At 44.4% G+C, this 13,749-nt stretch overlaps 1 protein-coding gene across 4 annotated transcripts in view; it reads right to left on the bottom strand.

Annotated features, from left to right (window-relative positions):
• Ets1 (ETS proto-oncogene 1, transcription factor) overlaps positions 1-13,749 on the bottom strand; it is a 122,538-nt gene that overhangs the window by 52,895 nt on the left and 55,894 nt on the right. The window contains exon 1 of one of the 4 annotated variants that reach the window (XM_021206062.2): positions 9,026-9,424. The exons of the other annotated variants lie outside the window; for them this stretch is intronic. Coding sequence (XP_021061721.1) covers positions 9,026-9,107 — 82 coding nt within the window. The 5' untranslated portion in view covers positions 9,108-9,424. Of the gene's footprint in view, positions 1-9,025; positions 9,425-13,749 lie in introns of those variants that run through there. 4 annotated transcript variants of the gene reach the window in all.

Genomic DNA, 13,749 nt, shown 5'->3' with positions numbered 1-13,749 from the left:
TCTCTCTCTCTCTCTCTCTCTCTCTCTCTCTCTCTCTCTCTCTCTCTCTCTCTCTCTTCCTGTGTCTGTCATCTCTCTGTCTCCCTCTACCTCTCTCTGTGTGTCTGTTTGTCTATCTATGTGAGTGTCTGTGTGTGTGTGTGTCTGCCCCTCTCTGATGTTGAACTTACAAAGCAAACTTTATATTTCATAAATAATACTTAATTCTACTTTGATGATAGGTCCCTCTAGTCAATTCTGATTAGTCTCCATTGAATTCTATGCATGAGTAGTAGTATCTTGATGGTATAAGACAACTTACACACAATATAAGAAATTTATCTAAAAGTTAGGTAAAAATACCAAGAAAAATAAGAATCAGTATAATTATAAACAGAAGTTTATAATTAAGTTTATCACACTGTAATTAATTTCGAAAAGTATAATTTAAAATCAGACCTATCATACATTTTTATTTTGAATATGAATGACAATGAATGACCTTAGGAAAATGTGAGTTTTGCTCACACAACACACACACACACACACACACACACACATAAATCATTCCTTTAGGAACAAGTACAAGGCCTGGCCCATAGTAGAAGTTCCTAAAGCCTTAAAAAAAAATCACCTGGACGCTCACAGAGACTGGGCTATCCACCAGGGAGCATCTAGGGGGCCAGACCTAGGCCTCCTACATGTTTGTAGCAAATGTGCAGCAGCTTGGTCTTCTTGCGGGTCCCCTACCAAGTGAAGCATGGGCTGTCTCCGGCTCTGTTCCCTGCTGTTAGATTCCCCTTCCCCTACCTGGACTGCCTGGTTGGGACTCCATGGGAAAGGGTGTACCCAGTCTTGCTGGGACTAGATGTCCCAAGATAGGCTGCTACCCAAGGTGGGGAAGGGGCTTCTCTGAGGAGGAGAGGGTAAGGGAGGAGGGATTTGTAGGTGTGACTAGGAGGGGGGAGGGCTGTGATCAGAATGTAAAGTGAAGAAAAATAATTAAATTATTGAGAAAAAAAAGTCATCTACAGACACAAGTGCCTGACTAAGTTATTTTCCATTTCTTACCTTAAAAATATGTACCTGATTGATTCTGTCATGTTCTTTGAGGTTTAACGCCTATTCTGATAAACTGATACAGGGGTTTTAGCAACTAACAGTTATGAGTGGGAGGGAAAGTAATGCAAAAAAAAAAAAAAAAAAAAACCTCAGCCCTCTCTCAGAAGCTGGCTCAGTAGCACTACTCTGTCCTGGAAACCACCGTCTTTGCTTTAAGTGTTAAAGTTTTATTATCTTCAATTATATGTAGGTGAGAGAGTGTTCATAGGACTGTGAGTGTCCACTGTGAGGCCAAAGGTACAGCCAGCCATGAGCCACAAGATATGGGTTCTGGATACCTGGACCTCAGGTTCCTACAAGAGCAGTAGGTGCTCTGAGCACTGCCCATCTCCCCAGCCCTACCTCCCTATTCTGAAAGGCAAAGGTTTTCCCATGTCTCTTAAATCCTGGCATCTAACAATTCTCTTCACTCTCTATGAACAATACTTTTTCCTTCGCGTCTTTCTTTATTCCAAATGTGCAGAGTTCTCACGTTGTTCTGTATTAAAAAGTAATCCCCCCCTTCCCCTTATGGCTCCCCCAAATGCCTCCAAGCAGCCTGTGATCTTCAGAAGACTGGCCCATGAAAGCATTCTACCCAAGAACTACTGACACAGAAAACGCTGAGAGCCTGGACCTGTGCATAGCCTCGTATCTGGCATGGGAAAAACAACATCTGGGGTTATCCTGACCAACCACAGATGCATGAGAAGTTTACTGAGTTTGAAAATGGCATCACAAAGAGCAAGAACAGCCTGAGACTGTCCCCCAGGACTGTCCCCAGGACACCTGAGACAAGACGTTCTGGTCCAGTACAGTGCTTGGTTCAGAGGAGGATGTTTTCTAAAGTGTACAAAATACCACTTAAATTCCTTTTATTCTTTCATTCTTTTATTAGTTCTTTTGTACTCTTCCTGCTCTCCTTCCTTCCTTTTAATCTTTTAGCCAAAAGGGATGTTGCAATTGAACCTACCGCTCCTCCTCTCCTGAAAAGATAAGGGCTTCTGCGGTATTGCTTTCTTTCTCATCCACTTTAATGATACCACACACACACACACACACACACACTTTTTTCTTTTGGATTTTTTTTAAATAAAAACATTATAAAAAACACATCTTGGATTAAACCCTAAAACAAAACAAAGTTCTAATTATCTTCACTTCTATAATGATACTTCCTGCCCCTGACTCAAAAGTTCATTTTTCTCACTCATACAATACTCCCCTCCTCTTTCCTCTCTCTCTCTCTCTCTCTCTCTCTCTCTCTCTCTCTCTCTCTGTGTGTGTGTGTGTGTGTGTGTGTGTGTGTTGTGTGTATGAAATGTATACAGTTCCCCCTGCAGAAGAACTCTGCAAAACACACTTAATGGCTTCACACAGCTGCTCAGGGCTACTAGGAAGTTTCAAGCACTCAGTGTGTATGAGGTAGTGTTTTGACTGCTAAGAAACACTATGCTTTGCATTGAAGACAAAAATTAAAAGAATTACTCCTCACAGTGAAGGGAAAACATTAAACTCTTAATCAGGACCTGTTTGCCTTTAAATGAGCATTTGGCAGAGAACATTCTGGAGAATATTCTAGTCTACACTTAGTGCCTAAGTTCAAAGATCTCTTCTGCTCAGAGGACCTTACTTTAAGTGTTATTATTCTGGTATGATTATTATTACTACACTCACTTCTGAGAGCATCCTGTTCAGATGGTCAATCCTGTCTATACTGTTCCAGGGCTTTAAATCCAGCTGCCTAAAGGGCCTCTGCGCTACCTATGTCTAATAACACTGTGTGGGCCAATATCTTACACCGCCATGAACCAGAACAGAAAGCTCTAGAAAGAGGCACTGTGAAATAGTAAATGAACAGTTAAAAGAAAGGAAGGAAGGAAGGAAGGAAGGAAGGAAGGAAGGAAGGAAGGAAGGAAGGAAGGAAGGAAGGGAGATGGAAAAAAGACCAACCGCACCTGGGGCATCAGGTAACAGGCCTCAGCTCAGCACAGGCAGGAGCAAGAGGGAAGAGCCTGGCATCAAGTTGATCAAGATGATCAAAACAAGGATTTCAGGCGCCTACTGCCGTATGTTGGCTGTGTCACAGAACTCTGCCCTTGAAATCAGGCCTACTACAACCCTCTACTAGATACCAATTCCTTCCTACAGAAGGCTCACAGGCTAGTCAGTTGCAAGAAGAGGTAACCCAGACCTTTTCATAAATGTGGTCAAGTTAAAACAAGTTTATTGGTGCCATGTGGGAAACATGTCTGAAGGTTTACAAAAAGATATCCTCAACCCTTATCTAAAGAGTAAAAAAGGTAACTGCAGAGCATGGGGGGTGAGGATGAGAGATTTGGGAACAGCTCTGACCTTTCTAACCCCGGGTTAAGCACAGCTGAACAGCTACAAGCAGAAGGCAGATCGAAAACTCTGCAAACACAGAGGCAAAGGCTACCCGAGCTTCCCCCTGAGCAGAGAAATGGAACCAGTGCATCACTGTGGAGCTGCTAAATCCAGCAGTCACAAGCTCCTTCCTCTTGATGATGGCTGCATGGCCTAAGGATGCTAAGTACTTAGAGAAACACCCCCATAACGTAATGGTAAAGGAATCAATATTGACCATGGATAAGGAAGGAGAGTCTGTTTCTCGATGAGCCATGTGCTGATGTGGCTATTCTACCTTCCCCTATAATCGCTCTATTTGTCCTCACACAGCAACTGGAATCAAAATAAATAAATAAATTTTAGAGGAAAGAAGGTGGTTTTTTTTGTTTTGTTTTGTTTTGTTTTGTTTTTTTTTTTTTTTTTACCCTGTGTGTGGAACACAAAGGAAGTCATCCAGAGCCTTCTTATAAAGCACTAAGTTAAACTTCAACTGCCTTCTGTTTGCCAGTCGATGCTTCTCACCATCCAGACTTGAAACTCTGAATCCACAGCAGCACCAGTGTCGCAGGAGATTAAAAAAAAAATGGTAGAAGCTGGAGGCTGGGACTTGAAGGTCCCACCACAGACCAAGCCTAGAACACCTGAAAGTCAGCGAAGCATAAGAATCCCGTTTCTTCCTTCCTTCGCCACCTGAGGCTGGAGTGACCAGAACCTTTAAGCCTCTCCTAAAGAATACACGTCTGGCTGGCCACACCTGGGGACACCCTTTCACCAAGCTATTCAGGTGCTGGGGGGGGGGGTGGCAGTTCAGCTCAGAGGATGGCAGGGAGAACCCCTGTACTCCTTGAACCTCCAAGGCACCAGGCAGCCAGCACAGCCTTCTATTACAGACTATGGTTTAATTTCCAGGGTGGCTGAAAATAACACAGTGCTTTTACTTCAGGTACAAAATGCCTGCCACATCTCACTGGTGTCTAAGTCTTTAGAAAGTGAACACAGAAAAGACAATGTACTCTTGTGAATATCACATTCTCCATCCAGAAAAAGAAAATGGGATAAATAATATTTCCCACAGAGTGAGTGTCAATCAAATGTGGTCCAGTACGGGACCATTGTAGACATTCAAAGCTTATGCAATAGACATTTCAGAAACTCCCTACAACAGTTAGGTAACAGGAGTCTACCATGGGCAAGGCTCTGGAACACTGTTCACAGCTACACTTCTCATTCTGTCTATAATTACATTGTCCCGTTTGCCAATGGAATCAGTCACTCTACTCTGGAAAGGGGGGGTACTCTTTCCTGGAAAATCCTGGCTGCCACTAACCAGCTCTTGCTTTTGCAGAAACTGTGGTAGGGCCCCAGCGAGCTAGACGTGGGGAGGTTGACCACGCTGCTTTGTCTCCTAGAGAGAGAAGATGTTCCTACAGGGTGGTCTGGCCTCTTTAAGAGGAAAAAAAAAAAAAAACCCCAGCAACACAAACCAACCAAAAATGTCAGGAATGTAAGCTCTGCCAACCAAGTAAATAAATAAAATGTAAAATACATTATAATAACTGGACAAGACACATTGCTTAATCCGGCAAGATGGAAAAACTTTACTAATTCCCCAACTCTGCAAATGTCATCATTGTCCTTGGACTTGGGAGATTTCCTACTCTGAGGTATTAATGACAGGTTCGATCACCTGAAGGAGTACCCCAGATCTTGCAGAGTGACAGTCAGGCCTCCAAACACTCTACAAGCGAACTGCAAACCAGCTTTGTTACCTAGAGCTCAGATTAAAGCCCCACTGGTGTGAGATTTCAGGCCAGGTCTTTCTCTCTTATTCTTTCTTTCCCAAGTGGTAGATTTGGGAGACATATATAAACCAGCCATTAGATCCCCTACCAAAACCTTCCAAGGTCCTTCGAATGTTCTACACCGTTCAAGGTTTCTATTGGCCTGTTTCTTCGTTAACTGCTCAACAGACCCCACTACCTGATCCAGCACTGAGTTAAGGTGTTCCACATACTCCGGTTTCATCTTTATCCAAGGATTATTAGTCTCGGTTCACACACGTAGGAGCTGGAGCACAGGGAGATTAAGTAGTCTGCCCAAAGTCACACAGCCACTAACTGGGGAATTCACACCCAGACAAGCTGGCTCCACAGACCCTGTCTAAACCACTGGGCTATTTAGTCACTAACAGAGTGTGGTAACAAGGGATCTAGAAACACAGTCATAAGCAAAGCTGGCAGCCGGCAGCCCTCCCCTCTTCCTTCTTGCCTGTAGCGACACAAAGACCGTCTAAACTAAGAAAGGACAACGCTTCTCCCCATCTCTGAGGACAAATAATGGTCCCCAGGGGATGGACATCCTCTATTAAAGTAAGATGGAACTTGGGGCTGGTCCTTATAGCCTTATAAATGGGCAAAGAGCCAAGATGAAAACTGCTGTTCCTCCATGGCCAGTGTCTCCACCTCACTGGGGACACAGGTGAAGTGGAGTGAGAAGGAGAGTGACAATAAGGTAACATTGGCTTGCACATCCTGCGTCCATAGCCTCAGCCCTTACTCCAAAGCCTCCACAACAGGAAAGAACCAGGAACAAGCCAAGGCAGCGTTTGGGTTTAAATCTATAGCAGACCTGACAGAAGTATGCCATGAGATAGTATGCCCTACCTTACACTTGCCAGGGAAACTGAATGTCCGCGTCATTTTAGAGTGTGTATTCATGTTGTCAAAAAATGTCAGACCTCAAAATCAAACCAAGGCGAATAAAGGTGCTTGGTCAAGCCCTAACCACAGAGGCTAGCAAATATTCCAGGTGCCCTGTCTCCAATTTGGACCCTCAGACTTCCCACTTCACTTCTCTGATTCTAGAAATCTGGGGTGGGGACAGAAAGGAAGTTCTGATTTAATAACTGAGGTAACATCATACCCAACACTAGTTGTCTCCGCTTGTGAGAAACGAAGCAATACAAAGAAAAACCATTATGATAAAGACTAAGCTCCCAGTCATGGACGCAAACCCACGCCATGAATAGTCGAACTTAGACACAGGTGTCCTGTGTCATCTGATGGGCCAGGTAAAGCTCTACTTAACATCCACTTAATATCCTTCTTTCTGTTAGGCAAAGTCACCAAAGCAGTCCTGGCCAGGGCTTCTTCTATCTTTGCACCTAAAAATGTAAGTCTCCATTGAAGCTTCTTTACTGAGCCTCCAAAGGGAACTTGCAGTATTGCTCACTGTATGTATCTGACACGTTAGAAACAGATTCATCTTCCTTCAGCCTCTGGCTCCGCGCAGAATTTTGCCTAAGTGTCTTGACGTGTTGGTGCTTCTCACCTGAGGTATGGGTATATTTACATAAATGCAGTACAGTCCAGAAAAAAAAATGCTTTAAAAAAGTTATAATAATCAACAAATCATTGCTCTTTATTTTTTCTAAGAAAGTATCTCATATATATATGCATATATATATGTGCATATATATGCACATATACACACACACATACATATATATCATCATCATCATAGCGAATGGCAGAAGACTCTTAATTTCTTGGACCAAATGAAATTTTGTTGTTTTGTTGTGCTGTTGTGCTGAAGGTCAGCTGCTTGGAAACTTTTTCCTTTTTTTTTTTTTTTTTTTTTTTTTTTTTTTTTTTTTTTAATTTTGAGAAAGACTTTCACTATATTGCTCAAATTGGTCTTGAACACACTATGTAGGCCCCAGGTTCATTTCCAACTTACATCCCTTGAACACTTTTTTTCCTATTTTATGAAGAAGAAGAAGAAGAAGAAGAAGAAGAAGAAGAAGAAGAAGAAGAAGAAGAAGAAGAAGAAGAAGAAGAAGAAGAAGAAGCAGCCACCACTGTAAAGGTACTTCATATAATGACAAGGGACTGCAGCACCAGGCCTGCCTAGCTCTATTTGACTGGTGGGGCAGCTCAATGAAGTTACTCACCCACAGTTTATTTTTTATCAATAACTGAAGTAATAGAATCAAATGCTTTGAAATCTCATAGATTTAATATTAAATTACCAAAACACATGCTTCATCTCTTTGCTATGATCTAAAACACGTGCAGCCAGGGGCTCTCATTCACTGGCAGCATGAAAGGCCCACTGTAGGTATGTGAACTGACATAATACACATGATGTTTGCCAGACACACGAATCTGTCTCTTCCCCCCCATAAACACACACAGCACATAGAAACAAGCCGTTCTTAAGGAAAGGGCCTATTAGCTGAGTTTATATCTTCTCTGTGAACCATCCCTTCACTTCTGCTATATATGGTTTCAATCAATGGTAACACAGAGAACTCCTGGCTCCCTCGAACAACCCAAACCCACCTTCATAGGCAACATTTCTATATGTAGCTCTTAGTGCCTCAGAAGTCTCCACAGCTCTAGGAGAGACCCCCCAGCTCAGCCTGGCTCTGAATGTCATCACACCGTGACAAGCCCAGTTTTTTGTACAGAGCAATCCCGTACTGAATGTCAGGAGAGTCTCCAGAAAGGATGGCACCCAAATGTCTTCATTAACATTTTGAAACACATCAGAATGTCAAACGTCATCTTGGCTTGTATTGGAAGTCTACAGAACAGGCTAAATATGCAGTTCTTTACGGCAGAGGCAAAGATCAGGGACAGCAGTTAAAGTTCAGATAATCAGACCCAATAGATGTGTGTTTTGACATCTGATTGTTTTCCAAAATGCATTATCTTCTCCCTATGTCTTTCTAGATCTTTCACCTCCAAAGTCACTTTTCTCTGAGGCCAGCTTCCTAGTCTAAAAGTAGGCACTTTACACTCTGCTAGCTTCAGGAATCCCCAAGAGTTGACTCCATCTGCTGAACACTAAAATTTCCTTCTAAGACAAAATTCGATGTCTTTACTCTCCCTCTCTTCTTCAAATCCTTTAAGCCTGCTAAATAAAACCATGAGCCAAAGGCACTAAGTTACATCTGGCCCTGGGACGCTTTCCTTCTTGCAGGACCTTTGGTACGGGAGGCCAAAAGATGGCAGAATAGAAAGGGCAGTAAAGTTAGTTACTACACTGACCAGGAAGGAATCAGACTTTCCCAAAGTTAAACAGATTCTCCTCCCACTACCTCCTCCTCAACCTAGAAAAGAGGAGTGAGGCTCTAAGGGACTTATGACAGGGGCCCTCAGGATACAAGTGCTCGAAGGCCAGGCAGCTAGCCAGACACCCTTTCTGCACTTCACAAGACCCTCCCATCAAGCTCCAATACTGGGGAGACACAGTTGGGAAGGGGTGGGGGTGACCTGAGAGGCAGTGTCAGGCCCCCTTGCTAACATTAAGGAATATTACCAGAAGGTTCTCGCTTATGTGGGAAAATTGAAACACCGGAATTAAGGCTCTGGAAATTCTTTCTATAAGCGTTTTCCCATTAGTCACAAAACACACAGCTGTGAAAATAAATACACCCAGCCCCCCCCCTAAAAAAAGGGTCTTGGGCCACCAACAGTCCTCCTGGCTTCGGCATCCCGTGCTCCTGAGGGAGCAGCGCAGCCCAGAGGGGACCAGGAGCTGGGGTGGGGGCCTCACTGTCGCCACTCACCCGGGGAAGGGAAAAGCTCCAGATCCACTTTTTCTGTCTTGATGATGGTGAGAGTCGGCTTGAGATCGACGGCCGCCTTCATGGTGCCGGGAGTTGAGGGGGCCGGCGGGAATGAGAGCAAGTTTGCTGTGACTGTTGTTTTGTTTTTTAATGGGGATTTTTGAACCCAGTGGAAGGGGACAGAGCGCAACCCTAAAATCTCAAATTCCCGCTGACCGCCCCGCGGAAAGGTGCGCGCCCAGCCAGTCCGCGCGAAGTTGGCACTTGGCGGAGCAGAGAACGCGCTTAGGTCCCAGCCTCGCCCGCGCCTCGCCCGCTCGCTCCTTCGCTCGCTCCTCCGTCCCGGGCGCTCGCTCGCTCGCTCGCACGGCTGGCCGGCGCTGGCTCAGTGCAGCTCGCCTCCGCTTTAGGGCGTTCCTCCCCGAGCCCAGGCCCAGGGTCCCAGCCGCTGCCCTGCCCACTCGGCGAGGCGGCGAGGGCGGGGCGGCGGGGCGGGGCTTAGCATCTGCAGCCAATCACCGCCCGCCTCCCAAAAGCGAAAGGAAGGGCGGGCGAGCCTGGCCCGGCGGCACTGCTCCGGCTATTCCGCGCGCGCGGGGCGAGGGCCTCAGCCCACCGCTGGTGAGAATGGCTGGCGAGCCTGTCCCTGGCGTGCCGGGGCTACTGCCACAGTCTCGGGAAAGTCCGTCTGATTCTGCACGCATTCTTGAAGGCTTGGTCACCCGCTGCGGCCCCGCTCCAGTAGCAGCATAGTTTTCCAAGTGCGTGTACATCATTCATTCACAAGAGCTTGACACAACAGGACGTGAGGCGTGGGTGCGCAACGAGGGACGCGTGCGGGGGATTCCACAGCGGGGGTCCTGCGAGGGTTCCTGCCTAGACCTGACTCAGAATCCCACCCGTGGAATGGTTGGGCCAGGCAAGGGCAGCATTGGTGAACAGAAACCTCAATCAGCTTCACTAGCTCAGAACCAAACCTATTGGAGACCCCCAAAACTCACGTCCCAAAGCTCCTGGATTAGCCAGGGAGTCCAGAACCTGTAACTTGGGTTACTAATTATTTTGTTCCTCTAATTGTGTCACCATTGACCGACGCTTTGTCAGACACTGCTCTATTAGGGGGGAAAAAAAAAAACCAGCATCTTTTCCTACATCACCACACCCAACACTCTGGTATGAATCTCTGGGGTTCATCACAGTGCATGTCCTTGTCATATTTGAGAACTCCCAACACACCAGATAACAAAATGAGTGAGGATAATCCATAATTTGCCACTGATAGATACCCATTATACATCGAGAGAGTTGGTATAAATTAACGAATCACCCAAGGACCTGGAAGTATATGTGTAACTGAAGCAAGGCATTGACATCTACCTTTGAGTAAAAGACAACATAATAAATCTCCCTGAGCAACCTCAGGGAAAGCTATTCTTAGTACTGCTTCCTGATTTCTAAGCATGTGTTGAACCGCTGCTGCCACTTGCCTACAACTGTAACTTCTGCCCCAGTAGACTTATTCACACCTGCTAGCTTTATCTAAGCATGTTTGCCTCCCTTCGAACTTTAGCAGAGTACAGGATTCCCAAAGCAAATCCGAATCCAATGGACGGAGTGGGGGCAGCAATGGAGTGTCAATCTCTGGGTCTTGGTCAAATTTCCAGTCACCACCCTTCTTGGGTGACCAGAGGAAAATATGTGTATGTGCTAATCCTCATTTTTTTTTTTTTTTGAAAAAACAAAGACTGTTTGCAGTCCAGCTGTGTTTCTGCAAGGTATGAGAAAACAATGCTGGCCTCCAAATGACAAGAACAGACTCTTCCGAGCCTGGGAACCGCTTAGGGAACCCGCTGATGAATGAATTGTATGTTCACACGCCCAAATAAGCAGCAAGGCAAAGAATCTTGGACTGGTCCCGCCTTATTATGACGTCTGCAGAACTGGACAAACAGTTTATTTGGGGAATTTTCATTTTGACGTGGCAGTCTTATGAAAAGGCTGGAGAATTTTTTACTTTATTTGCAAAAGCAGTTTCCTCAGAATCCCTCCGTCCTCATGCCCTCTCCGAGGCCTCTTCCTCCAGTGAACTCGTGTTTAGTTAACACTACTATTGACAGGCCAAGCATGTGCAATGCTAAAGAAAGCATCCCGAAGTCCAGCTGGGAGCATTTTCTACCCTGGCAACAATGAGTGAACTTGCTCCTTGTAATGCTTCCACAATGACCATCAGTGTGTTGGTCTTCCTGTTCCTAACTGTATTGTGAAGTGAAGACGCTCAAAATGTCCTAGTGTCCAAATCAGAAGGTGTGATAGGGACGATTCTGATGGCAAATGTTCGATACATCTGAAGTCCCATGTGTACAACAGGATCTGGTTGGAACTTACTGTAAGGTGAGAAACACTGACAGAGATCCAGTTAAGATATTTATACATTTGGAGGACACCAATCAGGACTGTTGATCACTTAATTAATGTTCGACAAATGAAATTTGCATTCTCTTTATATTGCATTCTCTTTATAACACAAGTAGATTTCCCCAAACATTCTTGCAGAGTTTAAAAACCGTTGCTACATTTTACCTTCAAAAAAAAAAAAAAATCATACAATTTGTCCCAAGCCTAGGACATTACAGACTTTAAATAAATATTTCTCAAGTAAAGCAGTATCGGTTTACTGGTTGCTCTGGGCCGCTTCTAGTATACTGCCTGTAATGAACATGACCTAAGAGGTGTCCATAACTCTGCAGTGAGAACTGCCCTTTTTTTCCTTATGGTAAAATAGAACTCCTATCCACACCACTTCCTTTCATCTGGGGTTCACCTTGCCTACCAGCCAAAAAGTTTTGCCTTCCATATACCTGAGCACACTATTTCAAGACTGACAGTTTTTAAGGCACTTGGTGGTGGGGGCAAGGGGAGAGAGTTTGCTTTCTACGGGGAGAAAACAGATTTGTATCTTTAAAAGTCCTTAGACTCTAGCTACTTAAATCTGATCAAGGGTTTGGTTGGGAAACCTTGGAGAGTATGGATCTCGGGTTCCAAAAGGCATGAATGGCATCAAAGCAAGAGTCACCTTTATATAGGGATTTCCTCACCACCAGGAACACATTACAAAAAATAATAATCTCCCTTTGTTCTTCCCTCATTAAGTATATTAAAATACCCTTAATTTCAAAGAATCTTGGAAGGCATAAACTTCTCCAGAAGCATGCTAGGATTCAAACTGCATTTTGAACCTTTAAAAATATGCCTCATTGGCAGTAGGCACAAAAACATTCAGTCCACTAATGACTGATGCCAAGCAAGCTAATGGCTCATTGATGTTGACTTTCTGGTAGAAATGTAAGATAAAACAAAACTCTCAGTTAACAACCTGTCTAAGCTTCACTTGTCCCCTTTCCGTCTGAAAAAAAAAAAAAAAAAAAACCTACAGTCCCTATCATACTCTGAAAACACTTCAAAAACTGAACTCTCTCTGTACCAAGAAGTTTCTTTTTGTTAAGTTTAGTGCAAAGCACCGAGGTAACAAAAATACCCGGGACCTCAATATCACCAAGCAACAATAAAATAGAAAATTGGACATGGGGGGGGGGATTAAATTAACTATCAATTAAAATGTAATGCCAAAGGGCCTTCGGGTCAGTTTAGTTGAACCAGGGAATCAGAAGGTACTGTTGATGACTAAAGGCTGGCTCTGTGACCTTACCAAAGCTATTTAACCTTTTTGGTGTCACAACCTCATCTCTGCTTCAGGGGCTAAAACCACCCCCTGGATCTTCCTAGCATGTAATACCAACTCATTAGCTATTGTTTAACCAGAACAATATACAATGGACCATAAGAGAGCTGCAGTTGGGGAAAAAGAGAGGAGGCTGGGGAGGAGTTGAGGGTCTATTCTGCCCCGAAAACTCTGTAATAGCAGAGATAGTAAGGAAGGATTTAGAAGTATGAATTGTTGGTTGTTTTTTTTTTTTTAACTTAACCAACTTAATCTGCTAAATTATGACTGGTAAATCACTTAATCCTGAAACTCAGGGTCCCTGTGTTTGATGCAGGGAAAAATAAAAGCACCCATGTTTTAAGATTATCAGCATGAGGCAATGCATGCAAAGCTTTATCAGAAAACAGCAAAGGATTATTATTGTCTTTAGGATCCGGAATCCAGGGGAATATTGGAGAGATCACTTTAAGGCTTTCTCTCAAATCTCTGTAGAGCAGAGTAGATCCACAGTTAACTGAATTGACACCTGAGAAAGTTCAGACAACTATCATGTTGAATTTTAAAACCCAACACCCTTCCATGGTTCTTGAATAGAGAACTAACCAACGATAGCCTTGATTGAGAAATTCCAGCACTGACTGAGGAAGAAAACCTGTGTGTTTGTATTTGTCCCTGAAAGTGAGAGAAGGGGTATTATTTTTCTAAATCATTCTGGAGGCAAAACCTCAGACCCTCATCTCTACATGGTATGGTGAGATGGAAGCCTGTTTGTGGCTTTCATGTACAGGCCTTCTAGTCACCAGAGAACATTGAGCTTATCCTTGCCACACAAAGCCCAATCCCACTTGCATCTGAACAGGCAGGTGACCAGGAAGCTTTCGGCAAGATTCTATGCCGTCCTGGGCAAGTACACTGCAGACTAACCGCCCTCGTTCCCTGTGGGAGACAGCTTGGCATGGGCTATAAGGAGAAAGGGGGTCTGGCTTGGCTCCATTGCTGTCTG

The sequence above is a fragment of the Mus pahari genome, chromosome 10, assembly GCF_900095145.1.
Source record: "Mus pahari chromosome 10, PAHARI_EIJ_v1.1, whole genome shotgun sequence".
NCBI classification, from domain to species: domain Eukaryota; kingdom Metazoa; phylum Chordata; class Mammalia; order Rodentia; family Muridae; genus Mus; species Mus pahari.
Note: the sequence above shows the minus strand (reverse complement) of the source record. Positions and strands in the feature narration are given on the sequence as shown.